This window comes from Mugil cephalus, chromosome 10, assembly GCF_022458985.1.
Source record: "Mugil cephalus isolate CIBA_MC_2020 chromosome 10, CIBA_Mcephalus_1.1, whole genome shotgun sequence".
NCBI lineage: Eukaryota > Metazoa > Chordata > Actinopteri > Mugiliformes > Mugilidae > Mugil > Mugil cephalus.
Genome location: NC_061779.1, coordinates 15,273,466 through 15,300,919, shown reverse-complemented (window position 1 = coordinate 15,300,919; position 27,454 = coordinate 15,273,466). Strand labels below are relative to the sequence as shown.

The window sequence follows — 27,454 nt, the reverse complement described above, 5'->3', positions numbered from 1 at the left end:
CCCTCCCTGTCTTGTCTGCTCCGGACTTTTCTAGACTCTCTAGTCCCAGCCAACGAAACATCCGGTCTCTTCTGTCAGAGTCTCTCCAGAAAGTTCTGCACCCAGGAGCGGCTTATAAGAGCCGGCGATCCTCCCCCTCCACGACCAGAGGAACACGACCCGCAGCTTGGAGATAGCGCACAACTGGCAAGTAAGTCAGATCTCTGCTCTGACATTTGAAAGAATATATAAGTAGAAGCTGGAGAGACGACAGCTAGGACTTTAATTTAAAGCTGAATGTTATTTAACGCTAGTGTTGTCATTCAACGTAAAAGGGACACGTGCTTTTTGTGATAACGCTTATTACGGTTACCTGGACGGTGAATACTGTTAGTTTGAGCATTTTAGCCGTTAGTTACATTTAACTTTAACGCATTTTAAGTTAAACCAAGCGGATATTTACGCTAATATCGGACTCTATTTGGGTAATGGCAAACGTTTCTGACGGTTTCACTTTTCTGACGGTGCCACTGAATATTAACGTTATGCTCTTTGACCAAAACATAAAAAATGTAATGTGATATAAAAAATATAAATATATTTTAATATTATTGTTTTAGATTAGTCACCATGGTTCACGAAACCGGCTACTACGACCTGCTGGGTGTCAGCCCTACTGCCTCTATGGATCAAATCAAAAAAGCCTACAGGAAACTGGCTCTGAAATACCACCCCGACAAGAACCCCAACGAAGGAGAGAAGGTGAGGGGGACATGTGGGAAAGGTGCCGTGTATGGACCGCTGGAAATGCGCTTTTTCTAATTTTAACCCGCACGCCCGTTTGAAGGGACAGGGGGAAGTTTCTAGAAACGTCTGAGCGCAGCGGCTGTGCCGAGGAACAGGAAGATAAGCCTCTCATACGAAACCATGGGTTAAAAGGACACACTAGGTCTCCTTTCACATTATATTCACACATTGTAATTTGCCTGACTTTGTTAGATACATTGTAGATGGTTGTCTTTTTCTTTTAATAAACGAGTATATGTTACCGTTTTTATTTTTTCGTACACATTTTTTAGATAAAAGGAAGATGTTACTCTAACCTTATTATGTCAGACTCAAAGTTGATTTGTTGTCATTTTTATATACTGACAAGCGAAGAAAACGAAATTTGTCCCTCAGGTTGAGCAACATTCATCATAACAAGTAGCTTAACAAAACTAAATAATTGGAAGTTGTACAGTTTCGTGTCATAAATGCACTCTTGTATTCTAAAGTTAGAACTTAAATGTTCTTGTTTCCGCAGTTCAAGCACATATCTCAAGCGTACGAGGTGCTGTCAGATCCAAAGAGGAGAGACCTGTACGACCAAGGAGGGGAGCAGGCCATCAAAGAAGGAGGCATGGGCGGAGGTTCTTCTCCGATGGACATTTTCAACATGTTCTTTGGAGGTGGAGGTCGCATGCAGAGAGAGAGAAGAGGTATATATGGTATATTTGGCTTTGTAAGAACTTTTGCTACATGCGATATGAAGTCCCAAAACATTAATAGTCATGTGCTTTCTACAGGGAAGAATGTCGTCCACCAGCTTAGTGTTACACTGGAGGAGATGTACAATGGTAGTACTAGGAAGCTGGCCCTTCAGAAGAATGTCATTTGTGAAAAATGCGAAGGTAGGTACTACTTAAAAACAAAAATTACAGTGTCACTCTGCAGTGTTTGCAGCAGTTCAGAAAATGAAGTTCTCCTTTTTGTCTGCTACAGGATACGGTGGTAAGAAGGGTGCTTTGGAGAAATGCTCAAATTGCAAAGGAAGAGGGGTACAGGTCAAGGTGCAGCAGATCGGGCCAGGCATGATTCAGCAGATCCAGAGCATGTGTTCAGATTGCCAGGGACAGGGCGAGAAATTTAACTCCAAGGACCGCTGCAAGAATTGCAATGGACTCAAAGTAGAACGCAAGAAGAAAATCTTGGAAGTTCACATTGACAAAGGTAAGGGTCTCGGTCTATATGAGAGAGGGTCATATTTAAAAACAATACAGATCGTAGTCAATGTGTTTTGGAAAGCAACTTAAAGGAATGGTAAATGTTTTTGTGCAGGTATGAAAGATGGCCAGAAAATTACATTCCATGGTGAAGGTGACCAGGAACCTGGACTCGAGCCCGGGGATGTAATCATCGTGCTGGACCAGAGGGACCACCCAGTTTTCCAGAGACACGAGGACAATTTAATAATGAAGATGGACATCAAACTTGTTGAGGCCTTGTGTGGTTTCAAGAAGACCATTCAGACGCTAGACAAGAGAACACTCATCGTCACCTCACATCCAGGTAACCACCTGAGCCAAACCCCAAAGCTCACTTGTCTGTTTATGTGAGAGAACTGGAATATTTCTTAAGCGCTGTGTTTTCATCAACAGGTGAAGTAATAAAGCCCAACGACGTCAAATGTATTCAGAATGAAGGCATGCCAATTTACAGGGATCCTTATGACAAGGGGCAGCTTATTGTTCAGTTCCAGGTAAGTCACAAATCACAAAACATCGCACCAGCACGATACAAATCTGGAGTTAAATCTTTCCCACTCTTGTTGTAGAGAAAACATTCCCTTTGGCTAATAGTACTTTCATCCTGCAGGTTGAATTCCCAGATAAACACTGGCTCCCAGAGCACCTTATGTACCAGCTGGAAAGACTGCTCCCTCCCAGAGAGGATGTGATGATTACCGATGACATGGAGGAGGTGGATCTCTGCGAGGTGGACGATCAGGCACGACAGAGAAACTACAGCAGGGAAGCTTATGAGGAAGATGAGGAGGGTCCCAGAAGCGGAGTGCAATGTCAGACACAGTGATTGATGTCCACTCTACACTGAAATGCATGTTGGGATTCTGTTAATGTTTGGAATTTATTTTTGTGTTGTTTTTGTACAATGGTTGACCTATGCCTTTAAGTCTCCAGTTCATAGTAACGCGCTGTAAATTAGTGAGATTAAGTTGAACTGTTGTGAATGCCAACAATGTGTGATTTCTTTGCTGGGTACATGAGTATGCAAGCCGAGTAGTGCGCTCCCAAAGTTATGAAACTGTATTTTGGCGTTACTGTTTTGTCTTGTGTATTTAAGATCCATGTCTTTTATATGTGTGTTTCTCACAAAATTTACGGCACAAATGATTTTGTTTCATCCAGAAGCAGAACGGACTACATGTATGCTTTCTGTGAAGGTAATTTTGAAGTCACAAACATTTTGGAGTACTTGTCAATAAAAGTCCCAGAATGCTTCAACTTTTACAACAGCGTTCTTTATTGATTTTAGTGCCATCTTATTTTAACAATTCTGCATTTTAAAAAACAAAAGGCTTATAAATTCATCATAAAAGCTGAACATCCGCACAATGACAAACTATCACTGGCGAATGCACAACACGAATCAATGGTGAAGTAAAAGACTTAAGAAAAGCATGGCTGAATTACAAGTGCGTGTGTGAGGCACTTTTAATGTTGCTTCCTCCTGAAAGAGCAACCTGTGGAACAATAAAAAACAAAGTTGGGTTAAGCTGGAGGTTTTGAGAATTAATTACAACACTAGGAGTGTAACCTCAATGCATATATTACCTTCTGTCAATCTGGCCTTTCCTCCTTTTGGCTGGCACAACACTGTTGAGCATCCCACACACAGCACCACTGTCTGTGCGTGGCTGAACATTGTAGTGATCTTGTAGCAGCCTGCAACGGAATAGTAATAAACTAATAAACAACAGACCCAACAAATATTATAAATGCACTAAATAGTTCATGGATGCCTGGCACGGACAACCTGGTTATCAGTAGTCAAACAATGTCTGGCCAAACAAATGGTCAAAACACACTGCATCTGTTACTGTTCTCAGGGCATGTAGTAGCTCTATGTGTTGACTTCATATGTACTTAAGTGATAATACCTGGGCACTTCACATCCATGAAGTATGAGTTGGGACTCTGAACAAGCCTTTTCTTTTTATGCTGTCTTCTCTCATGTTCAATGGAGGGATGGAGGAAGTCTTTAGCCAGCTAGAAGGATAAAAACAAAATAATAATAACAATAATAATAATAACTGTTCACATTTGACAGTATTAACTAGCTAAACATGAACCAGTTTTAGTTAATATAATTCGTTTATACAGACCCGATATTGCTATAACTAAACAAGCAAATATAGACGTTTCGATATATAACATTTTCCGGGAGGTGAACGAAGACATTATATTTTTTCTTTTAATATGTTTTTTTTTTTTTTACAACTACCTTACATGACAAATGGCTAAGCTAACGTTTTGTGCGATATCACAGACGACGACATTTGCTTTTCTTTTAAGGTAGCGGTAACTAAAGCAAACAGAAAATTAAAAAAAGGGCCTGAAACACTACCGGAGAGGACTATTTCTCGGAGCGAAATGACACGTTGTGTCGCACACGTAATCTTTTCGGTTAGGTTTCAGCAAGTAGTCGCCACCCGTGTCAGGCAGCTAGGTTGGCTAACTCCAACGCCATGTGCTGCTCAGCTGCTTCTGCATCAACACAACTGCGGGGGTTTCACACGGAGATGACAGCTACTCCGCGGATGACTTTAGGGACTTGACGAGAGAATTCACGGACAGCTGCCGATGCTGTAAATGGACAAAATCACAACAAACCACCACAAAAGTTGGAAAACTTACAGGCATTTTCGCGATGGTAGGTTTCCTCTGCGCATGCGTGTTCTGGTCGAACCGAATTGTCTCTGACTGGGGAGGGGGGTCATGCACTTATGTATCATATTTATTTGAAAGAATTTGTTACATAAATAGTTGAAATTTGTCGGTTTCTTGATATTACTCTGACGAAAATCAATGAGACATTAAATGAATACATGGACACGTTTTATAGATAGATAGATCGATAGATAGATAGAAACAAACCAAGATAATACAAGATAACACAAAATATGCTTATAATTTCGTATTTGCGGAAATAAATACAGCAAGTGGCTTAAAAGTGGTTTAGTTTTTACAAAGTATTTAATATAATTCATTGGACCATATGTTGTTGCAGAACAATATATATAGTTCTACAGGATAATGTTGAATGCATTTTGTAAAACGTGCATGTGTGCAGCATATGAATTAATTATGCCAGCATGCACATCATTGCTACACTAAGTTAATTTCAGTAGAAAACTCATTATTAGAAGAGCTAAAGCCTTCGAGTGGAGGACATGAATTTGCGGACAGCTCAGACAGAAAAAAATGACATACTGTATGCAGGCACAGTGAATGAAGTGGGGGTACACTGCCCCCTATTGCCCTTTCTTGGGGAACGTACAGTATATTCAACTTGGCTAAATGTTTTAAATATTGTTTAACCATTCTCATGTTTCCCTCTTTATTCCAGATATTACTAGAATTATTAAAATTCATAATAGTATTAAAATATATTGCCACTATTGCTGAACCTATTTCAGAAATTGTATTCATAATTGTACGAGCTGTGCGTACACAGGTGACGAAAAACACATCGGAGGAGATTTGTTTATGAAACCTGGGATGGTTAAAATCCTTTATGCATTTAAACTACACAGCCCACAATGCAACGCGGGAGGCGACGTCCCTCTTCTCCGCACCGGTCTGCTGATTGCCAGTCTGCCCGACTCTGCCACAGACAGCTGAGGATTTCCAGACGGGGGATCCCGGCCGGCTCGCTACGGCCTTGTAATATCGAAACGGTGCGGCGCACAGTTTGTTGAAATGGCGAAAACGTACGATTATCTCTTTAAACTGCTGCTCATCGGAGACAGCGGAGTCGGCAAGACATGCCTGCTGTTCAGATTCAGCGAAGACTCCTTCAATACCACCTTCATATCCACAATAGGTGAGTACCCTGCAGACGCCCCTGCGGATAAATCTAATACACTAAAAGCCCACAACAACACAATGCGTTTTAATGCTTTGTCTAGATTCTGTTGACTCCGTACTACGCCAAGGCAGTGATTTTTTTTATTTATTATTATTTATATTGAACACACAATATCTGAAAGGGAAACTATTGCACAAGGGGAAGACAAAGGGATTGATAATAATTATTATATTCTGTCCTTGAGGTGAACCTGTGAGGTTAAATAAACATCCAGTCTATAGTCAAGACTTCTCACCTTTGGAAACCTGATGGCAGCCTTTTACTTCATGTCAGTGTTGCAGTATAGCTGTAGGCTACTGTATATCCTGCAGCTACTACTATTTAAATGTAATTTATAGGGACTCACATGTCAGCTTACTAAGCATCTTTTGTACAAATATGTGTTTTGCTGTGTATCCAAGGCATATGACCGAAACGATGATGTCATTTAACCAATCAGTGCAGTAAGCATGATCTCGTGTGTTGCCTGTTCATTCAAATGCAGGAATAGACTTCAAAATCAGAACCATAGAGTTGGACGGAAAGAGAGTGAAACTACAGATTTGGTGAGTGGAATCTGAATACGTTTTTTCTTTACTTTTTTAATATATGTATATATAGCAATATAAAAGACTAAAAAGACTTCCTACTTTAGCTAATATTTGCTTTCTCTTTCTATTTGATGTGTTCAGGGACACTGCAGGGCAGGAGAGGTTTCGCACCATCACTACTGCTTACTATAGAGGAGCGATGGTAAGTCTCGCCTTCCTCACTTTGTCACTATAAATCTGTCCCTAGCCTTGCTTAGTGTTTAGCAAACGTGGGATGTGTTGTTTTGTTTTTCCCCACAGGGCATCATGTTGGTCTATGACATCTGCAATGAGAAGTCCTTTGAGAACATAAAAAACTGGATCAGAAATATTGAAGAGGTGAGCCCTGAATTGTAACTTTAACTAGTTATTTGAGTATGACGTTTTCCATAAAACTAATTTATGATCAGTAAATAATGCAATTTGACCTTTTTTAAGAGTAGAATGGGTTAGGTAGAGAAAAAAATTGTGGGCATTTTGAGCAAAAATAGGTTTGATTTGAATGTAAAGTCAGCAAGAACCAGATCCAAGGACGATGTCGGTATAAATAAGTGCATGTACCAAACTGGTGAAAACAAACAAAATGAAGAAGTGTAGGCATCCGAAGCAGTGCAACTTTGATTGTCATTGTGTGTAAATGTCAGAAGCTCAAAACCTCTGCTCGGCAAAGCAAATTGTATGCAGAACTGGCTGAGTTTAGCTAAGGCTCAGCGCTCAGTAGAGTGTACAGTTGTCTTTTTGGACAAAATGGGTTGGTGCATGAACAAACAAGCTAGTCCTTTTTTGTGATACCTTAACCTGCCTTACATAACGAGTATGCTCAATTCTCCCAGCATGCCTCATCCGATGTGGAGAAGATGATCCTGGGTAACAAGTGCGACATGACTGACAGGAGACAGGTGTCTAAAGACAGAGGTGAAAAGGTGAGACTAAGCAGCCAGCCACTACTAAAAGGCAATCTAAACATAATTCACACACAGTTCTTGAATTTGTAATGACTGACACTAACTTTACGTTTTTACCCGTCTTAGCTGGCCATAGACTATGGTGTGAAGTTCTTGGAAACCAGTGCAAAGTCCGGCTTGAACGTAGAAGAGGTAAGGTGACAGGTTCACCCTGGAAGTACCATTAAATATATCGATATGATTCCTAAGTGTAACATTTGTTTGTGTTTCTGTCACAAAGGCTTTTTATACCATGGGGAGAGACATATTACATAACCTGAGCTCGAAGACAGTAAGTACCGATGAGTTCCTTAAAATAGATGCAACACTTAGTTTGGAGGCCTACTTTTTAAATACAGCATCATTACATTTGTTCACTACCTTTCCTTCCTAGGCTGACAACAACGCCGGCGGATCGGGAAAACCGGTGAAGATCACAGATAAAAAGTCGAAGAGAATCAAACTGTTCAAGTGTTCGCTTCTCTAGGCGACCCGTCCGTAGCGTTTACGTTGCTAGCCGTGAGCTTGCTATTTTGGAGGGTCCCTGCCTCTGGCGCTTCCTTAGCAGGGTCTGAACTCATCATAATCAGTGGGGCCAGCTGAGCTCAGAGGTTCATGGGTGGCTGAGGGGCGGCCTTGATTTGCTGACCGGAAGAGGATCAACGAGGACTGAGGCCTGATACTTTATATCTGCTCATGCAAAAGACTTGTGCATGACTATCAGCAGCGGTTTGTAGCTTGATGCCTGCTCGCAGTGGGCAATTTTACTACACCTCCATTGGATCTCATAAAAATATTTCACAAGGTTGTCTTATATGTAGAAAAAAAAGAAGACTTTCATATATCGTAGCATCATTTTATACACACTACCTATTGTTATACTTACTATGATGATGCTCAAAGTTAAGCATATCAAGTCTCGGCGTTGATTGTATTTGTCTGTGTGAATTTATGTATATTTATAAGCTTGTGATCTCCGGTTGCACTGGCATCATCTCTTTTCTGTTCATTCGTGCCTAGAAGGAGTTGCAGTATTGTGAGAGGAAAGAAAAAAACATATGTACAAATGCCATCCACTTTATTCTCTTACTTTTATTTATTCTTTTTTAATAGAACCATTATTTATACAGGTTTTAGTGTCAAAATGAAACTGCGCAAAAGGATTGTTTGTGTCTTGGAACCTGTGCTTAATACATATTGTATTGTATTATTATGAGTATTTGCATGAAAGCTCTGAGGGGTCATTATTAAGCACACAAGTATCTCAAAAGAACGTGTTTACAGGCGATATTTGAAAAATGTCAACAATATATAGGACGTTCGTGTTTTTACCATTCACATAAGTGTATAATATGTCAGCACAACTAACCGTGTTTATACTTTACTTTTCTCCTGTAGAGACGGTAGGCGTTCGACGGGTTCTCTTTACACCTCCAACATGAAAACACAATGATTGGGGAAAAGCTGTAATGTGACTGGTTATCTTTGTGAGCTACTGTATGTTACACCAATGACAAGTAAAGACGGTGAAGAAAGCGGATCTTTACAAGAGAGTGTTGATTATCACTACCTTGCTCTGACATCCAACAGTGGCTGAATCATTGAAAGAGGTTGGCATCCATCTATTATGCTTAGTTTTCTTGTGTTTTGGCCTCACATTTCTACTTCTAGACATCATCTTTTATCTTCCCGGCCTCTACCTTTTTCCCCTCATCCCCCAGTCCAGCAGCTGACGCCATGCTTGCTTCAACAAGATCTCTTTCACTGCTAGAGGCTCTGGGCTCCTTGCTCACAACCAAGGGCTTTGTTTTCCTGTCGCTGGCATTCCAGCTCTGCGACCTGTGAGACGGCAAATACTTTTCATTTGCTACAGTCAGATACTCCGTGTTGTCAGAGAGATTTCTCTTAGCCTTCACTTTTTCTTGGTCTTCCGCAGGCTCCGTTGCCGGGGGTGTCCCCTTACTTTCTGGAGGAATGGCATCTTTTCGCTTTTTAAGCTCTGCTGGTGAAGCCGCACCTTGAAACTGCTGGGCAAGACTCTTGACTGTAGATACTTTTGGCATGTGGCCTAAAGTGCTGGGATGCACTTGATACTCCAAATTTTCTGGCCACTGATTTGGACTTTTGGTGGCCTGCTCTACCAGTGATCTGTACTCTGCATTTTGCTGCTCATCATCCCCTGCCTCGGCGGGGTTGTAGACAATGCCACTCATGGCCCGCTTCTTTGTGATAGGAGAGATCTGGCTTTGGTTTTCACTAGGAATATATTTCAGAGATTTTGTTCTCTTTGGAGAAGAGGAGGTGCCTAGAGGCAGTTTGGCCTTCTCTGAAGGCTCAGCAGCTTTCTCCGGTTCATCAGACGGGTTAACATTGATGGTGCTCATAGCCCTCCTCTTTGTCAATGGAGAGGCGGGTTGATCTTCAACTGGATAGTATCTCAAGGATTTAGTCCTTTTTGGAGGGGATGACGGCCTCAGTCTGTTTTTGTCTGATAGTCTGTTGAGGAGCATCGTGCTGCCTTGTTTCACATTCGTTAAGGTCTCTTGACTTGATGCCACAGAAGCAGCCTTTGGTTCACATGGAGATATAAGTATATCCACACATGAGCTGGGTCGAGATACCTGCAAACCACCAACCTCTAAGGTCTGACCGGCGTCCTTGGCGGCAAGATTGCAAGTGCTGGAGGCTTGCCGCAGACTCCGCTCTCTTTCTAGACCAGTTTTCGCCGTCTCATCTGTGTGCTGCTTGGATGCGAACTCTTCCATGTCCATGTGGAAGCGGTAAAGACTGTAACCATCGGCACTGTTAATGCTGCCCTGGCGGAGGAGAGAAGAAGGGTCACACACAGATGAGTTTCGTGAATAGGTTCTGGTCAGCTCCAGTCTGTCCACGCCCGCAAGCTTCTCCAAAGCGACTGCCATACGTCCGTGGATCTCCTCTAGCTGGGCCAGGCGCAGATCCACCGTCTGCAGGGAGGCCTTCATCGTGTTCTCCCTCTCATTCACCTCCTCCAGACGCATGGACATGTTCTCAACTCTGTAGCGAACATAAGAAATAGAGAGTTTGTGAAATTGTAAATGCTTTTTATATATATGAACCTCTTCTCTTTTGGCCTACCTCTCTGAAGTAACTTTGATGCGTTCGTCACTGGAAGACTGCTGCTCATCCTCTCGCTCACGGAAATATTCCTCCACGCACTGCTCTTCGAACTCATACAGATTTTTTAGCTCCTCTGGATTTAACCTCAGCTCTGAAGGAAACAGATGACATGATGTCAGTGTCTTTCTTTAGCTCTGAGAGTCTGCTTCATTGGTTTATGTGTCTTTGTTTGATACAACATAAACATCTGTACATCCTACTCTATTCAGATAAGACTGCGTGGATGTTTTTAGGATTAAGAGAGTAGACTAACTGAGGCCCCGGTCCTTCTCATCCAGCTCTCCCTCCTGCCTCTTCCTGGCACATCGTCGAAACAGCCTGCTGAAGAGGATGTAGAGGTGGCTGAAGATGATGAGGGGTGGAGGCAGGATGGGGCGGTCATGGAAAGTCATGATCAGCTGGTATCTCTGAAACTTCCACACCTGGTTGGAAATGGACTTGACTTCGAAGAAGGTGTTGCTGTGGGAGAGGAAACGCAAACCACTGAGTACAAACTGAACTGGCAGATGTTTTCTACACAACAATACAACAGGTATGCACTGGAACGTATATTTACTTGAAGACAGCAATGAGCAAGTTGACAAGAAGAATGTTTGCCACGAGAAGGTAACACGCCATAATAGCAGGTGTGAGCCAGGCGCCGGGGATACATGGAGGCAGTTTCTTCCCATCCTCATCGTATAGATGTTCGCCACAAGGAGCTGTGGGGAAATTAGTTTATAGCTACTCATGTGTCCTGAGAACCATTTTTTTTTTTATGAGAATTGCGTTTTTGACAACTTACGGTTGATTTCCATTGCATAGACTTGAAAAAAATCCCACAGAGAAGGGGAGAAAGCATTAGAATCAATGAACATTTTTTGTGTAGCATTTCTGTCAAGGTCAAGCTGATGTCCAATAAGAATCGGACCAGTGGAAGCAAAACGTCCTTCCAACGTTTCAGTAATCAAACTCTATTAGTTGCATACTTTAAATTCTTGGGGTCATGTTTTTGCAGTAAACCTGAGTTTACGGCTAGTTTTATAGCTTTGCCTAGCAGAATCATGACCATTAAGACGGAAACCAAATAAGCAACTTTCCGTATAGCATATAACAAAGCAAATGTACAAGCACATTCCTTCACCCTGACAGAAGAAACAATGACAGAAAAAGAAAACTTGAAGGCAGATGATCATAACTGAGGAGATGAGATAATTATATATATTCTGCTCTTACACAATGCAATATTATTGCCCTGTTTTGGAGTAAGAAGTATTACATAAAAGCCAGCAGGGGGAGACAAAGTATAGGAAATAGACATCACAGAATTTAACACATGTAAAATCCATGTAAAACTGATCATCTGCCCAGAATCAGGAAACAGAATCTTACTATGAATTCTAGTCTTACGGTCTATCGAGTCTGCAAAAACCTCTCCATAGATCATCCAGTAGGGCATGTAGAAGATGTTTCTGGCCAGGCGCCATGTTGGCTCCTCGTCTGGATGAAGGATGGCTTGCCGAGCCACCCCGAAGCTCATGAGAACCACCAGCATGATCACGACAAAGTACATCATATCAATCATCTGAATGAAAAAGAAACAGGCATTTATTTTATCTCATTCCACACACGTGTTTTCTGACATGAGGTTGTCACATGATTTGTTTGACTGTCATTACCATCTTTCCTATCATCATCACATAGGGTCCAAGGTATTTGTTGACTCCAAAGATGTCCAGTACACGAATGTACCAGAAGATGATGTCTATGCAGTAGATGACTCGGCCGTAGCCCATGTACGGTTCATGCTGCAGCCGTAGCATTAGCCCCAGGAGGAAGGTGATTATGGCAGCCAGGTCTGTGATGTTCCAGTACTCCTCCATCCACACACTTATCTTCTGTTTCAGTTTGCCTGGCTCTGACATCAGAATCTGGGCAGAAACATTTAATGTAGTCCATTAACAATCCATTAAAAGCCTTTAACACAAGTTGACATTTAACATTGTCTGCCTCTGCCATATTTGTGGCTTTTACCTGTCTGACTTTTTCAGTACCAAGCGTGAGGATATATGCTATGACAGTCCACTCTTGTATAGATGGCCATCGCTCCATTTTCACCAGGATAATGTAGTTGTACAACATCAAATATCCCAGATAGGAAATCTACCAGAAAGAGAAAATCATAACATTGTTTCACTGCAAGCTATATGTGTATATTATAAAATGTATACCATGTATTGTTCGTGTGCAAGAAAGGGAACTTACAGTGTTAAACCAGAATTTAGTGAAGGGTGCATCGTAAAACTCAAAGAATCTCTTGCCAATGGGGATTTTGCGGACTTTAGTGCTGCCCTCCTCTTCATCTCCCTTTTGGGAAGTTGCATCACTCTTTGGGTCCTACAACATCACAGGAAACTCTCAGCTTGCCATCTATTACTCTTAAATTAACAGCATGTAAACACAAATGAATATGACAAGATCAGCATGCACCAGGACCTTGCCGGATTTTGCGTCATCATCCTTTTCTTTTCCGTCTTCTTTGCCTCCAGGTGCATGATAGGACGCGTCATCTCCAATACGGAAATCCAACAGGAGAATCAGAGGAGGAAAAATGATTCCCAGAATAACCTAGGTAAGACAGCATTTTTTTTTTATAGTTATTACTGTTTGTTTGTTTTAAATTTATTAAGATTGCCTAAGACAAAACCCATTTCCGTGACAACCTTGAGGCCGGGGTTTTTTCCAATCCGCAAGCAGCCCATCCACATGTCGGTGAGCAACATCTGGCTGCAGGTGTGAGCGATGAAGTCACGTTGCTTAGCAGCCACGGCCAGCTTCAAACAGGTGGAGTTACTCCAGTTAACCAACTCATATGTTAAGAGTTTCATGGCCACTTGTTCATCGTGCTTGTAGGACTGGTCCAGTAGTTCGTAGGCCAACTGGCCAAATTCTCTGTGAAAGAAACATAACAATACATTTTAAAGCACTTCTCAAATGCGATTGAGATCACAAGCAAAAAAAAACAAAAAAAAACACAAAGCACAGAACATATTGAAGCATAAAGTATGAGTCTGCCAAAATTAGACCAATGCACCCGGATGCTTTTATCTTTAGAATAAACATCACAGCCTTATGATATTCAGTTTTGTTTGACTCTACAGGAGCACTGACTTTGAGTTATTCTCCAAATCTTGGGAGATGTCATCCACCAATTCACTCTCTGAGCACTCATGCGCCATGGCCTTGAACAGTTTGCAAGCCACCAAGGCCTTCGCCATGGCCTCCTCTCCACGCTGCCAGAGAAACAGCGCCATCTTCTGGCGCTTCATCAGCACCGCCCACAGCATCAGCTCATGGAAGGGGTACTTGAATCGGCAGACCTCAGGGTCATCCACATCGATTTCCACCTCTTCCTCTTTCTTCTTTTTTGGCTTTTTCTTGCCTTTGGTCCGAGGTTCGTCATCCTAACAAAGAAAACTCAAGTTTATCCTGCTGTATGGGTTTGATTGACTTAACTCATTAAAATATTTCTTGACAAGGACACTCCACCTCCATTCCCAGAAGCTTCAGCGCTTTCGGCTGCAAGAAGAGAACAGAACATTGTAATTAATATCAAATGTTACGTAATGCAGAGAACATTATCAATTATTTTCTTCAGCGATGCGTACCCTTTTTAGCCCGTATAAGTTATTGTAGAGGTTGCGGAAAACCTTCCTGGTGTAATTGCTCCTGTAAGCTCCACCCATGAGACACTCCAGCACCAGGCCAATGTCAATCAGCGTGATCTGATAGTCTGGAGGAAGGTTTCCCTGCAGAATCACCACAGTCATGTTTAATATAGCACGTGGCTCAAGAGAATATAAAAGCTAAAATGGCGTGAAATGATTTTCCTGCAAGTTCAGTACAGTGGGAATGATCTCACCTTTTTGACATCCCTAACCACAGCATGCAGTGTATTGGGAGGACCTAGTTTCTGATAGACGAGAAGGCAGGAGAGGAGAAAGAAGAAGGTTAGTCATACTTAACCTTTTTCATATTTGTCCCTCAGAACAGTTAGAGTTAATTTTTCTGTTAATTTGCCGTAGTTTCTCTGACCCACCGTGTTGTACAGTTCCTCCAGTCGGGGAATGGTCAGGAAGTGGTGAATATTGACCCCGTTCTCAAGGAGCAGCCTGACAAAGTCCACTCTGTCCAACACCAGAGCGTCCATCATAGCCTGCTCCAGAGAGTTCACCTGGGAGAATGTGACACGTGATTTTCATTACCTTAATTCTGTTCTCTTACATTTCCACCCAAAGTCTTCTCTACGAACCCCATCCTTACCCAGCGAATCATCTCCAACTTCCTAGGATCAGTTTCCTCTGGAGGTTCGGGTTTAGCCTTCCCCTTCCCCTTCCCCTTTTTGCCACGGGTCTTGTTGCGGGGAGCGCTCGCCGGGCTTTTTGGTTTCTCTGGGACCACGGCTCCGGAAGTCGCAGTGTTGGCAATGGCACCGGCAGGCTGACAAGGAACGATTAAAAAAAAAAGACACTTAACTCGTACATTTTCTTGTTTGGATTTGAAAACATAATTCAGTTAGAAAAACAAAAAACTCAAGTACTTTATTTTAGGTCTTTTATTTTACTCCTACTCGAGCAATTATTATTACATATATTTGATACTGTTACTCGAGTGTTGTTACTGTTTACTCTACCCACCACTGATTAGAGCAAGACTGTTCTCTCTTCCTGTTACATGTACAGAATGCGTTCTGCTCTTTAAAGCACCACACAAGAAATGTTTCTTCTCCAATTAATCATTAATGTTTCTTCCCTTCACACATCCAAAGTATGACCTACTGCTTTACTCTGTCTCTACAGAGCGTTACATTCCCTGTGAGTTTGAAAGCACCTTTAGCGCCACATGCATCATTCTACGTGGTTATGTTCAAACAGAGAAGTTAATGTTAAGAAAATTACTATTATTATTATTTTTCACCGCAGATACTTTCAGCCCTAAATACGTCCTTTACAGCTTTGCAGCTCTTGCATGGTATAATTAATCTGCACCGTACACATGTGAGGACAACTCACTGGTAAATTGTGTCCATAAACGAAAATGTGATTGCGAGCAATGTCCACCCTGTTCCAGGCCAGAGCCAAACTGAGCTGGTCGGCTGCTGAAGCATTGGTGCCTGATGGAGAAGGAACGGACGGGGGCAGAGAGAGAAGAGAAAGGTGAAGAGAGCAGGTGTGCGCGGCTCACAGTCAACAATACACAGTGTCATATGTAGTTTATGATGCAGTCTGATAATACCTTTTAACAACGCTGTGAGGATGGCCATTTCAATATCTTGTTGTCCCTCAGAACCCATTCGAAAAACTGTGATCTATGTGTGACAGAGGAAACGGAGAGAGCTGAAGAGGTAAATTACAAACTACATGCACTACACGTCAAAAGTTTGGACACACTCTCTCACTGAACTGAATTAGAAGCCAGGTCCAAACTTTTGACTGGTAGTGTAAATGAATGAATGGATGAATTATTTTGTGCCTGCAGTGATGGCAAACACGTGGCGTCGACTGAGTTTCAGCGGAGCTCCTCGCTGACTGAACCGCTTCTTGTTGCTGACCTTTTCCAGCGCTAATGTCCAATTTACTTTTCAGACAGAGGGGTTGTTCTTGCCTCGTTAAAGGCTCGACTATATCCAACGAAATTATGCTGACGGACCTGTCACATGTGCGGCTGTGGTGAATGGGATTAGATTGGCATGGGTATGAGGCACGGCGCCAGGGATTTTTTAGAGCTGTCCTCGGGATACTTTAACAATAAGCAGCCCGCATCAGGATTGAACACTGAAAACTTTTGTTGCGCTCGGACATTCACATGTTTCGCTTTCCTGCAAAACAGGGAGGCGTTTGTAACGGTGAACCCGGTTGAATGTTGCATCATGCGCTTATATCACGGCACATTTCAGCCCTCTAAATCAGTGTCATTATTTGACTAACCCAGCTGTTCACATGGGTTGCACTTAGGATGAAAGGATTATGTGTGGACTAGACACTGTTTCACCTGTAGGTTACTCGTGGAACTTTTAGTTTAAGAGCTGCAGTCTCTTGTATAAAGACCACAAATAACTTGACAGCTCTGCCGCGTTGTTTGGATTTGGAATCAGTGGAAACTAAATGGCAAAGAAAAAAAACCCCAAAGCGGTATGATCTTTAAAAACAGCAGTTTAAGTTGCTTATCTGAGTGTGTTGGCGCATTAGGCAATCTAATACATGAGGGATAGAGAAGGCAGAGTTGCGAGTGGTGAAGTGATACCACTCTGAGAACTGAAAGCCTGGGCAGTGGAGAGAGGAACCTGGGTGAGGATTAGGGAGATGGAGCCTCTCCTCCATCTGTGTTCTGCATGCTTACCGTGAATAGATGGCGTAAGAGCCTGTGCTAAGCAGGTGGCTGTGAGTGCTGATCTTTCCCACCCGAATGTACATAGTCCTGAGATTATATGCCCTGGGTATTACAAACTACTAATCACATCACTTATGCCGGTGGAAATCTGCTGGAGATGCACAAATGCAGCGTCTATTTACGTACTGAAGTCTCCCGAAACACTTTGGAGAAACACTCTCAGGCCGCGGGATTAATCTGCTATCTGTGAAGATTTTACCACAGAGTGTGTCGAACTGTGTTATTTACATGAAAGTGAGGAGTTTAACACACCCACCGCCACGGTACACACACACACATACACACGATGGGTAAACGATGGCCTGAGGTTAAAGCTGAGAACCGCCCTGGATTATGTGAGCACACATGACCACCAAAAGAAGGAGAAATGACAACCAGGTTGTGGGGATTATGTTTATTCACTATGTTAATGGAAACACACAGATGAGTGGAATGGATGAACCACACAATGGAGACCAGATGCTTGACAACTCAAAAAATGTTTATTGGTGGAAACAGACAGGATGATCTGATACTTTTGGGAGGGTTAACTCGGGCTTATTCGTTTACTCACCAGTTCCCTTTTCTTCATGCATTCCATCACCATGAGCAAGATCTGCTGTGACTGGCTTTTGCTATAGTTGAAGGTTTTCTGAATAGTCACTAAAAGTTGATCTCTGACGTCGTCATTAACGAGGCTGATGGAGAGGATGTGATACATTTCAGATTTTTTTTATTTATTTATTTTTCTTCCGGGTGAATAATACTAAAGTGTAAGCAGGGCACAAATCATCTAAAACCTCACCCTCCGTCCTCTGAGAACTTGTGCGCAAAGGAAATGATGTCAGACGCACGGCCGCTGCCATCGCACACTACGACAGGAATGGGGGGCTCGTCTCTCAAGCTCTCCAGGGCTATGGAGATGACGTTGGGGCCTCCCTCCACTATGAGGCACACCAGAGGTACCCCTTGACCCAAACCTGGAGCACAACAGAAAAGGAATGTCAGTCCATCTATCCAGCGCTTCGTGATAACGGCGGTCTGAGAATGAAACAATGAGGCAGAGTATGCGGGGCTCTGATGTTTGAACAGACGAACCAGAGGGAGGAGGGAGTGAAGTCAGTGGTGACAGCTGAGCATCCCTTTGCTGTCCCTGCCTTATCCGAGCTCCAGGCATAGGATGACAAAGGGAAGCCCACAGGTCACAGAGGAGCTCTCCAGTAACCGTCCAACAAGACTCTGGCACCCACACCAAGGAGGATGGAGCATGTTTAATGACGTACACAGAACGTTGTGGAACTTACGAGTGTTGATCTTCTGCAGGGAGATGTGCTTCTCCAGCAGTCGACGGAGTTTGACCTCTGAGCCGTACTTCCCGCAGGTTCCATTGTCAGTGAGGATGAAGTGGGAATGGCTGTTGTTGAGCACAGCCAGCTTGCTCAGGGGGTTCGCCATGGTCTGATAGGGTCTGGTTACCTGGAACAAAGTAGGAAAATCAAGGTGGTGTGTTTCAAGTAGAAACATTAGTATAAAAATCCTATTTGTATATGAATCTATAAATGGTCTTACATCTTTTCCAATGAGATCCTCTTTGTTTTCCAAGATCCCCCACGGAGCAATTCCTATTGCACACACCTTTCCTCGTGACTTGGAGGAATGGTCCTTTAAGGCATCTCCAACGTGACGGATCACCCCTGAATTGTGAAAAAATGATAATAAATAACTCTTTCAGACACCTAATGGGGCTGCGCCACGGGACATACTATGGTAAATCCATACAAAATCCCCCCAGATAGTCATTTGTGATGAATTTTCCCACTAAAGCTTTAATTAAAGAGCTTAAACCGGTGACAATGGGTTGGTCAAAATCCACCACCAGGAAATTGCAGACTAGGTATTATGTGATAACAATTTGGAGCAAAGGTAATCTTCTAATGTCACAAGCTGATATTTGCTAAGTGAACGTTAAAAGCGCCATCCAAAACTGTTGGCCCTCGTACCTGTGTTGACTCCACCCGTGAAGATCCAGGCCCCGGTGGTGACGGCGGCTTTGATCAGGCCTTTGCCAAACACTTGCTTGAGTTTTGGCTGAAGGTCAAAGTTCTGGAGACCTCCATGCACAGAGATGAGCAAGGTGGGAAGCTCCAGCTGCCAGTCCTTCACCATCAGATGCAGGAGGTTGTCAGGCTTGGTGTCGTAAGAAACCCGTATGTACTGAAAACAGAAGGAGCATGTGTAAGAGCGTGACTTATTTCTAATTAACAGAGTCTCTCCGGATGTGCCTACACATTTGTAAATGTAGGTCAGATGTTTACTCACTTCGCTAATGACCATTTTAAGTGGCAGGGACTCACCATGGCCTTGTTGATGAACCCTCCTCCCTGGAACTCAATTATCCCGAAGGAGTCCGTTGGGTACGTCCTGGTGTGCTTTATCATAGACCATTTGTCCTTTGGTGTGTCAATCTGTACCAGCTGGTTGGCCTCCTCTATGGAGTTGGCACCAGGAGGGATGGCCACGTGCTGCGTCGTCAGCTGACCACAGGCACATCTAGACGGATCACAGAAGGTACGAAGCATGACATCTGATACAGTTGTTCGGTCTGCACACGAAAGCTTTGTCTTTCTTTTTTTTTTTTTTTTGTTCCCAGAAATAAAACAAAAACGCGACTGTGCCTACTTCTGAGAAACATGTTCCTCGACAAACAAAGGACCGCACTGCATGGCTGCTCTCGGCAGCCCGGGAGCTCTGGAGCCCAGGATAGTAATCATGTCCTACGTGGCTCTAAAAAAAAAACTGCTTTAATCCTGATAAATGTCTGATCATGATTTAGTCATGATTTAGTAAATGAACAAGGAGGAATGATTTCGAATTAATTGAGTATGGAGCTGAGGTGCCGCACATATATGTTGTCATTACTTAATTCATGTATTTATCCTTGTTCTGCTTTACACATCACATCATGTTAGCAAGGGTCCAGCAACAGCTTAAATCATAATGGTAATCTTCTTTTAATGGGTGTTCTTCTAAGAGTTATTCTACCACTCAGTGCTTTGAATATGCAAAGACAAACCTTTATATAAACTCAAGCAGCATTCATGTTTCAAATCAAATGTGAGTACATTTAACATAAATCAGTAAACAAAGAAGCAACACTACTTTGATATTTTCTAATCTCCAATACTTCGCAATAGTGACGTAGCTCCGTTTGCAGTCCAAGGCCACATTGTTTTACCACGCATAATAAGTAGCAATTTCTAGTTTAAAGTTAAGGATTTGTGATTACCTGGTCGGGTCCTTGGTGGGAAATATGTGAACGCATTCTCTTTTGTGAAAGGTCCTTTCGATCCAAGCCCTCTGTGCCTGCGAAGACAAAATAAGAATGATTATGAAAGTGTTAGCTCACATCGTGTGCCGTTCTACCGCGGTCACGGGGAGATCATCCTTGCTGATATCTGAAAAGTTTCGCTACGAAAATCCTCTTGGTCGTAATCCTGCCTAAAAGATGAGGACTGTTAGCGTCCCGCAAACAAGCATGAACAGTAGAGAGGAGAGAAAATGGAAATACTTCAACAGAGGCTAGAAATAAAGTTTGCGTTGCGTATTGTACATCAAGTGGCGAAAACGTGTTCTATGACACACTGAAGTCTAGCCTTTTCTCTTCTTCCTCAGATTATTGACACTTGATGCCAACTAATAACAACTCTGCGGAACTGTCTGCTTCAATTGTCTGTTCAAGTTTGATAAGAAGCCCGTGAATAGCATCGCACAAAAGTACTATGCCCCCACGCTTTGTCAAATCCTCCTCTAATTGCTGTCTGATCTTTTTCCAGAGCTGAACAAAAATAAACTGAGTTCAAAGTTTTTCTGGGGCTTAATGTTGACAGTGGAAGCCCAATTAAAACTGAATCACTGGAGGCAGAGCTTTCCAAGAAAACACTGGAAAGTTAAACACAATTGAAATCTTTAATGGAGTTAAAGCTCGAAAACATACTCAAAAAAACCCCCCACCTCTATTTGAAATTTACTCATAAGCCCCGAGTCATATGAGTGCAAATTAAAAGACTGTCGCTAAACTCTGCTTTAGTCTTGTGACCTAACACAGTGCGGTTACTGTTCTCTTTATCTCCTCAGATGGCCTCGAACTCAACCAGCTGGATGGCTGCACCAAACCAAAACTGTCTGCTATATGTCCTGCCTGGAAAAAAAAAAACATACCCAGACCAAATTTTCTGGATTCCTTTTCTGTGCAGCTTTATATGTCCTCTGTTTGCAAAATAATTAGTATTAATGCGAGGGATCGTTCAATGTCTAATTTTTAACATGTGAATTCAAACATTTGCAGTCATTTTTGCATATTATATAATATTACCCATAGTTAAACTTTACCACTACTGTATAAATGACCACATAAGTATTAGTGTATCCTACAACAATTGCTGATTTTCCCATTTGGCACAAACAAAATAAATCATTTTATTTCGTCTTCATCTAAAATAGCACCAAATACAATTATTAGAGTTCCCCAAACGGTAACTACAGCTAAACTACAATTTAGTTATCCAATACAAAGCTCGTTTTTTTTTTTCCTTTGCACCTTCCTATTTAACCTGTAGGTTTTTGTATTGGTTTTGCTCTGACCAATTTTCCGTCCGAATCTTATCAATCACCGCGAACCACCCCGACTTCACGCAGTGCTGCCTGCTCACATTTAAAACATCCGAATTCCAGTGTCTACAATTTGTATCACATCCATCATCATTGAGAAACTTCCACCTGTCGTAAAAAGGGAAGAAATTAACGTTTTAAAAGAGTCGCGGTCGTAGAGCAAACTTACACTCTGAGCTGCGGAGTCCCACCTCTAGTGCTGCCGGAGGTTAAGGCTTGAAAGTGGAAGGGAAGTCTACAGTCTGCTGCTCCTCTGCTGGAGCTTGCCCCTGGTGCTGCACTCCCAGTGAAGTGGTCTCATTGAATCCCACACGACATGAAACTTCTTCACTTTATGAGGGCCGGTTAATATGATGAGCATGTGAGCAGGGTCTTTGTTCGCCCAAGTCTCATGACTCCAGTTCAAGGTAATCCTTTTGGGAGTCCCATGACCCCTTCTGCATGCCCACAGGGTATTTTCATCCTTCGCTTGAACAAGGCACAATAAATCTACTTTGATAACCGGCCCCTAATCTCCCAATTTGTTGAAACTCCTTTCTTTGTGTTCACTTCACAGTGTGGAAGATCTTAGCTGGAGTGAGTAGTCGGAGCAGTTGCGGTGTCTAACCTTAAAGCACTGCAGCCTCAATCGGAGGCTCCCAAACTTTTCATCCGAAAATGTTCACCCCCTCCAACTACTTTGATTTCAACGCAATTTGCATAATTGAGAGAATTGGATGCAGGCATTCTTTTAGAAGGCGCCTTGTTAAGACATGACTGGCCTCCAGTTGGGGGCAAGGTCAGTCAATGCTAATTGCAGTTAATCTGTATTTGGAGCCACCATGCTTTTGTGGAGGAAAGGAAAACTCACCAGACAAGCTCGCCATTATTCTCTTAATGTTACTGTTTAGTGGATTTGCATTTAACAGCATCATTGATTTTGCATAATAATAACAGTTATTCTCCCCACAGAGGAATCAAGGCCAAAACAAAGGAAAACGTGTATCTGTTGTCTTCTGCGTGCTCACGGAAAAAATCAAATCCGACTCATTTGTATAAGTTTAAAAACAAATCCTGTTTAATTAAAGTTACAAGGCGCGCTTAAATAGCTAAAGGAAGGCATTAGCCTGGCTGGAAGCTGAGATGGAGTTAACAAGCACAGAGCAGTACACGTCTGCTTAAAACCTTCCTCGTGTGAATAAGCACTCCTTTTATGGTCGAGGTGAGCAGTTTGTGTCCGACCGTTACTCGGCGAGAAAGACGAGTGGTGGATGACACAGAAAGACAGAGACAGAGGCCCGAGCACACCCCCTGAATACCCTGCTTTTTTGTTCTGTGCCGGTAAAAATGCAAATAATAGGTGATAATTATAGGTGAACAAAACAAAGAGCATTTCCAGAAGAGTTTGGCCAGCGGTGTGACGCAGTTATTTCAGCTTACTTAAACTCATTAACCACACCAATTAAAACCAAAATCCAGTCAGCAACCAGCTGGCTCGTTAAGAGCTGCCATTGAGCACTTTAACTAAAAAAAAAAAAGAAAAGAGAAAAAAAAAACTTCAAGATTTGGATACTGCTGGATACGATTGCGTCACACCAAGCAAATTAACACAACTTAAGACGTGTCCTTGAACAATGAGCAACATTCTCTGCAGCAAGCAGACTTTTCTGAGAAAATGACCGGCGGAAACAAAAGAGAGTTTTGTGAGATGGTTGTTATAATTGCTGGCTTGAGGAGGAAGGGGAAGGGGAAGGGGGGCTGAAAAATAGTTTTCATTAGCTTTAACTGGGGGAATTATGTTTTTTCCTTAGAAATTGGACAGTTCGTGACACGCTAACACACATAAGTGCTCTGCTTGAACCTTTTCCATTCTGAATCTCTCAGAGAATAAACTTTTAGCAATTTCAAGATGTTGTGCATTGAGTATGTGTGTAACTCAAGGCACGCATTTAGACCACCTACACACTACGCTATACACTGAAATCACATGGTCCTGGTCTCCTGACCCTCAGCTTAGCAAGAAACTAGATCAGAGCTAATTTGTTCCAGTGAAGCTACAATTACACAGCACGTTCAGTCATACGCCGAAGGTATAAGGACGACTGTATCTGTGCACGTCAGCATCTGACCCAGTTGATTTCAGCGTTTTTTGAGCACCTAATTGTTTATACATGGACAATTACGCGTCAAATTTATTGTTGAATGCAACGAGGGACTCGTCAGCACAAGTGGATCGGGGAGGATTTGGGGGTCCAAAGAGGAATGGGATGTCACCAGGGTTGAAGATAAAAGCAACTAATTGCTCCGCTTAGGCACAGAATGCCAGAGTGGTTGGAGCCTGATGCACTGTGACAGGAAGGAAACCCCTGTAGACTCCTTTTACTGTCTAAAAATATATTCCAGACTCGTGGCAAATCCGCATGGCCGGAATATAAAGCTGCCTTTACGCCCTTTTCACTTGAGGGGAAGAGATAGTTCCACAAGGCGACGAGCACTCGAGTTCTAGGCACCGAATAGGCAAATTTGCATTAACTGTGAAGCTAACTGTTTTCAGTCAGCCCTGTTTGTAAATGCACTCATTGTCCTCCTGAGTTTGGAAATCCAGTTAGCTATCACGAGTCCAACGTGTCACTGATTATCCCTTAGAGTTGAGGGAGTCATAAGACATGTTTTAAAGCTGTTGTTTTTCTGTTTTTCCTAAAGGAAAGTTGATCTGAAAAGATACTTTCAGACATGAAAACTGACTCAGAAACAATATTTTTGTAGAGAAAGGGAAGTATATGTCTGCCTGGACATTATTTCTCCACATTCAGACATATACCGGTTTTAAGGCTTTTTAAAGTGGATAAATGTTGGAATTACATATCATACATTATGCCGGAGAAGCAAATTCCAATTGGAAAATAGTGTGTGGCCTGTAGTGTTGGTGTGGTTTTGCAAATTAAATAGAAAGTGAATGAACTTAATCAGTAGCAAACATACTGAAGAGTTGTATGTAAACTCAGGGGGAATTTAATATTCTGTGGATTTTTGGAAATCAAACAGCTCCTGTTGCAAATTTGGCTCCAGCTTGTGTTTATTAAAGTGGTATATTATGCATTTTGAGATCCGCTCTGGTATATTATTAGTTTTACAATGTCTGCATGGCATTTGTATTTAGGAATTGCTGATTTTAGAGTAGATGGACAGTAGATCTGTCTATATAATTTGATGTTTTTTTTATAATTTTTTTTACTTTCGTGTTTTGATTTCTCCCCCCCTTGGCCATACTTGTTGCTTTGCCTGGTTCAGATGCGAGACAACTCTTGCATGTAAGTGCCTGGTTGTGCGGCTGTGGTGCGGCGCTGGGACCTGAGTCAGCTAAAACTCGACTAACTCTCGCAGCTACTTTGCAGTCATTCGTGACTTTCGCTTTGCCTTTTCTTTCTAGGAGGCGTCCAGTTTTATCTAAAGGGCTTTTCGCGGTCTTCTAGATGTGGTGACGACGTCCACGTTTTCGACCGTCATTTCTAAACGACATCTAAGGCAGTGAAAACTGTAAGCGGCACATGTTTGTGTGTGTGTGTTGGGTTAATATTTAAAATGTTCATCTGTGTCCGTTTGCTGCAGGTATTGATGAGATTGCATGCGTGTGTGTGAAATAATAAGAAACATTTACAATGAATTGCAGCATGGTAGGATCTGACTTGTTTAGATTCTCCACAAGTTTTCTTCACACAAAGATATCTGCTGTGGTTCACTCTGCCCCGAGCCACTTTTTTTTTCTTTTTTTTTTCGAAGCTCCTTGGCCCTCACCTGACCTGAGCCTGACACTTAGATCACAGTCATATGAGCTTGTGAATGCAGAGTGAAATTTTTTCTTGATCACATTAGAGCTGGGTTTGATGCCTTTGTGTTTTCCATTAACAAAGCTCAGTTTGCTTTAAGTGTGAGAGCACAAGACTCATCTGGATTTATTCACACCCGGCGGGCTGCAGGCCGTTTTCAGTGAGCTGTTTCCTAATGAAAGTGAAGTAGATGCTTTGCAAAACCGTCAAGGTAAATATCATACATTACAAAATAAAATAATGATAAAAATATTTCCCTGTTTCTAAATCACTTCCCAGCAGATGAAAAATAAATCCTCCCTCCATGCCGTGAACGGCTGTAAATGATGTGTACGCCGATCATTTCAGTAAAGATGGTAAATCCACGGTGGACATTGTTATCTCTCGGCCGTCTGGTCAGTGCCACTGATGAGTTTATATTTAGTAACCAACCAGACCTCATTAAAAGTGCAGCACTATTCACTGGAGAGCAATGACGGATGCTTTACAGGAAAAAAAAACCCTCAAACAAAAAGGCTGCGGATTAAATACCGTATATGATGTTAATCTCACCAAACCGTGCTGTAATGTATATTAACCCACTGCACTGGAGTGGTTAAATTCCATATTTCTGTTTAAACAACAAAGAAACCTATACGTTTACCCACTATATAAAAGAAGTAGGATTATTTTCTTTCATTCATCACTAATCTGTGCGTTTCTACTAAAAACTGCATAGTTTATAGTACATGACCTCTAACTCCAGGATATATTGGACTGGGAAAGTGAAATGCATATAAAAAAAAAAATTGCATCTTCCTTACTGCTTTCAAGGACACGTCCACGAGTGTGTGTTAATCACATGGGAGCAGACTTTAGAAAGACGTGAAAGTCTTTAATCTGCCGTGGCCGTGGCCGTCCACATCGGGCCATTAACGGGGATTAAGCTGCCATACTGGAGAGAGTGGTCGCTCAGCTTTAAACACCACTTAACGGCAACTTTTAAAAGACTAGGAACGCAGACCAGGCTCTTAACCAGTATACGAGCGGCATATCTGAATGAAGCGTGCCTTTATGCCGCGCAGAGAGCGCTCTGAAACGATTGGTTGACGTGAGCAGCAGTAGTTCCGTGTGACGTGCTGTGCAACACAAGGAATCGGCCGTATTTGCTTCGTGAATAGCAACAAATGTAAGTGGAAATGAATGTTAGAATTCAAGAACACACACCACAAAAAAAGGAAAAATGCCACAGGCAACAACACTGAATCACCTGTTGAATGTGACTCTGCGTCCTGCAGGCTTCATCTTACCTTCTGCGAGCCAGATGTGCTGCGTTTGAGGGAGGACCTCTTAAAGGTGCTGCTCGGGCCCTTGGAGTCCATGTTGAAGACTCGACGGAGGCGTCAAAAGCGGGATCCTTCCGGAGCAGCGACAGGTCAGGGTTCAGCAGCAACACTGGGAACCAACGGGGAGCCGCCGCAGACCCCGAGGCATGACAGCAGCAGCCTCTAGATTCACTCGTTCAAATTATTCAACTTCACTATCAGTACAGGTTCCCGGGCTTCTCTCTCTCCTCTCTGCAGCTTATTCCCAACTGACAAGACAGAGATCCCAGCCAGGGATATAAATCACTCGATGACACACTTGACACATAGACCCTTTTCCTCTGCCGGGCATCCCATAATCAGGCTTAGTGCAGCCAGCTCTTACCAAGCTTCAGAGTCTAATGGATAGAGATTTAATAAATGGTTATTGAAGGTAAATCTACTTTGGCACACCACAACCCCAAAAAAGGCTTAGAGAGACCGTGCAAGCTGTAAGGCTAAAGTTAGCCGGAGTCAAACTAAAGGTTGTCCCACCAGATGAGGATCAGTGGCAGGGGAGACTGGGGAGTCCTATCAGGGCGCGCACACACACACACACGCATACAGATATGCAGGTATGCTCAGATGTAGAGGCAAGGAACAGGAAGCATGCACAGCACCATACTTAGATATCATGCATATTAGAA

At 42.6% G+C, this 27,454-nt stretch overlaps 4 protein-coding genes across 6 annotated transcripts; 2 read left to right on the top strand and 2 right to left on the bottom strand.

Moving 5' to 3' along the window:
- The first annotated feature begins 42 nt into the window (after positions 1–42).
- dnaja (DnaJ heat shock protein family (Hsp40) member A) lies at positions 43–3,269 on the top strand. Its single transcript, XM_047596882.1, has 8 exons — positions 43–190; positions 600–741; positions 1,286–1,460; positions 1,548–1,652; positions 1,744–1,971; positions 2,080–2,310; positions 2,400–2,500; positions 2,617–3,269. Exons 2-8 carry the CDS (start codon positions 610–612, stop codon positions 2,830–2,832), a joined length of 1,188 nt encoding a protein of 395 aa, XP_047452838.1. The 5' UTR covers positions 43–190; positions 600–609; the 3' UTR covers positions 2,833–3,269.
- On the bottom strand, positions 3,259–4,736 carry rps27l (ribosomal protein S27 like). Its single transcript, XM_047596883.1, has 4 exons — positions 4,677–4,736; positions 3,920–4,028; positions 3,594–3,704; positions 3,259–3,502 (listed from the first exon to the last, which is right to left on the bottom strand). Exons 1-4 carry the CDS (start codon positions 4,680–4,682, stop codon positions 3,474–3,476), a joined length of 255 nt encoding a protein of 84 aa, XP_047452839.1. The 5' UTR covers positions 4,683–4,736; the 3' UTR covers positions 3,259–3,473.
- Positions 4,737–5,536: 800 nt separating this feature from the next.
- Positions 5,537–8,969, top strand: LOC125014694 (ras-related protein Rab-8B-like). The gene is made up of 8 exons (XM_047595982.1): positions 5,537–5,865; positions 6,395–6,455; positions 6,582–6,642; positions 6,741–6,818; positions 7,313–7,402; positions 7,511–7,576; positions 7,665–7,715; positions 7,818–8,969. Exons 1-8 carry the CDS (start codon positions 5,742–5,744, stop codon positions 7,908–7,910), a joined length of 624 nt encoding a protein of 207 aa, XP_047451938.1. The 5' UTR covers positions 5,537–5,741; the 3' UTR covers positions 7,911–8,969.
- LOC125014693 (transient receptor potential cation channel subfamily M member 1-like) lies at positions 8,496–27,034 on the bottom strand. 3 transcript variants are annotated; one of them, XM_047595979.1, is made up of 27 exons: positions 26,754–27,034; positions 20,277–20,353; positions 19,345–19,540; positions 18,991–19,204; positions 18,560–18,684; positions 18,295–18,466; positions 17,796–17,970; positions 17,565–17,688; positions 15,857–15,929; positions 15,634–15,734; positions 14,885–15,061; positions 14,661–14,795; positions 14,484–14,534; positions 14,230–14,370; positions 14,111–14,140; positions 13,733–14,025; positions 13,285–13,513; positions 13,058–13,189; positions 12,827–12,958; positions 12,596–12,724; positions 12,241–12,492; positions 11,954–12,146; positions 11,367–11,387; positions 11,139–11,283; positions 10,836–11,041; positions 10,541–10,673; positions 8,496–10,459 (listed from the first exon to the last, which is right to left on the bottom strand). In XM_047595979.1, exons 1-27 carry the CDS (start codon positions 26,823–26,825, stop codon positions 9,091–9,093), a joined length of 5,097 nt encoding a protein of 1,698 aa, XP_047451935.1. In that variant the 5' UTR covers positions 26,826–27,034; the 3' UTR covers positions 8,496–9,090. The 3 variants fall into 3 exon arrangements, with proteins under 3 accessions (XP_047451935.1, XP_047451936.1, XP_047451937.1); XM_047595980.1 differs by having other exon boundaries at positions 11,972–12,146; XM_047595981.1 differs by lacking the exon at positions 26,754–27,034 and adding an exon at positions 21,828–22,237.
- Between the last annotated feature and the right edge of the window lie 420 nt (positions 27,035–27,454).

Excerpts from the sequence above, each read along its gene's own strand:
- LOC125014693 (XM_047595979.1), bottom strand. The coding sequence starts at position 26,825 with ATGGACTCCAAGGGCCCGAGCAGCACCTTTAAGAGGTCCTCCCTCAAA. Across the intron at positions 19,205-19,344 it reads GGTTCATCAACAAGGCCATG|TACATACGGGTTTCTTACGA; the intron begins GTGAGTCCCTGC and ends TTCTGTTTTCAG. Across the intron at positions 12,725-12,826 it reads CTAAATTCTGGTTTAACACT|ATTTCCTATCTGGGATATTT; the intron begins GTAAGTTCCCTT and ends TCTTTCTGGTAG.
- dnaja (XM_047596882.1), top strand. The coding sequence starts at position 610 with ATGGTTCACGAAACCGGCTACTACGACCTGCTGGGTGTCAGCCCTACT. Across the intron at positions 1,461-1,547 it reads CATGCAGAGAGAGAGAAGAG|GGAAGAATGTCGTCCACCAG; the intron begins GTATATATGGTA and ends TGCTTTCTACAG. Across the intron at positions 2,501-2,616 it reads AGCTTATTGTTCAGTTCCAG|GTTGAATTCCCAGATAAACA; the intron begins GTAAGTCACAAA and ends TTCATCCTGCAG.
- LOC125014694 (XM_047595982.1), top strand. The coding sequence starts at position 5,742 with ATGGCGAAAACGTACGATTATCTCTTTAAACTGCTGCTCATCGGAGAC. Across the intron at positions 5,866-6,394 it reads CACCTTCATATCCACAATAG|GAATAGACTTCAAAATCAGA; the intron begins GTGAGTACCCTG and ends ATTCAAATGCAG. Across the intron at positions 7,577-7,664 it reads CCGGCTTGAACGTAGAAGAG|GCTTTTTATACCATGGGGAG; the intron begins GTAAGGTGACAG and ends TCTGTCACAAAG.
- rps27l (XM_047596883.1), bottom strand. Across the intron at positions 3,705-3,919 it reads CATGGATGTGAAGTGCCCAG|GCTGCTACAAGATCACTACA; the intron begins GTATTATCACTT and ends ATTCCGTTGCAG. Across the intron at positions 3,503-3,593 it reads AAAGGCCAGATTGACAGAAG|GTTGCTCTTTCAGGAGGAAG; the intron begins GTAATATATGCA and ends ATTGTTCCACAG.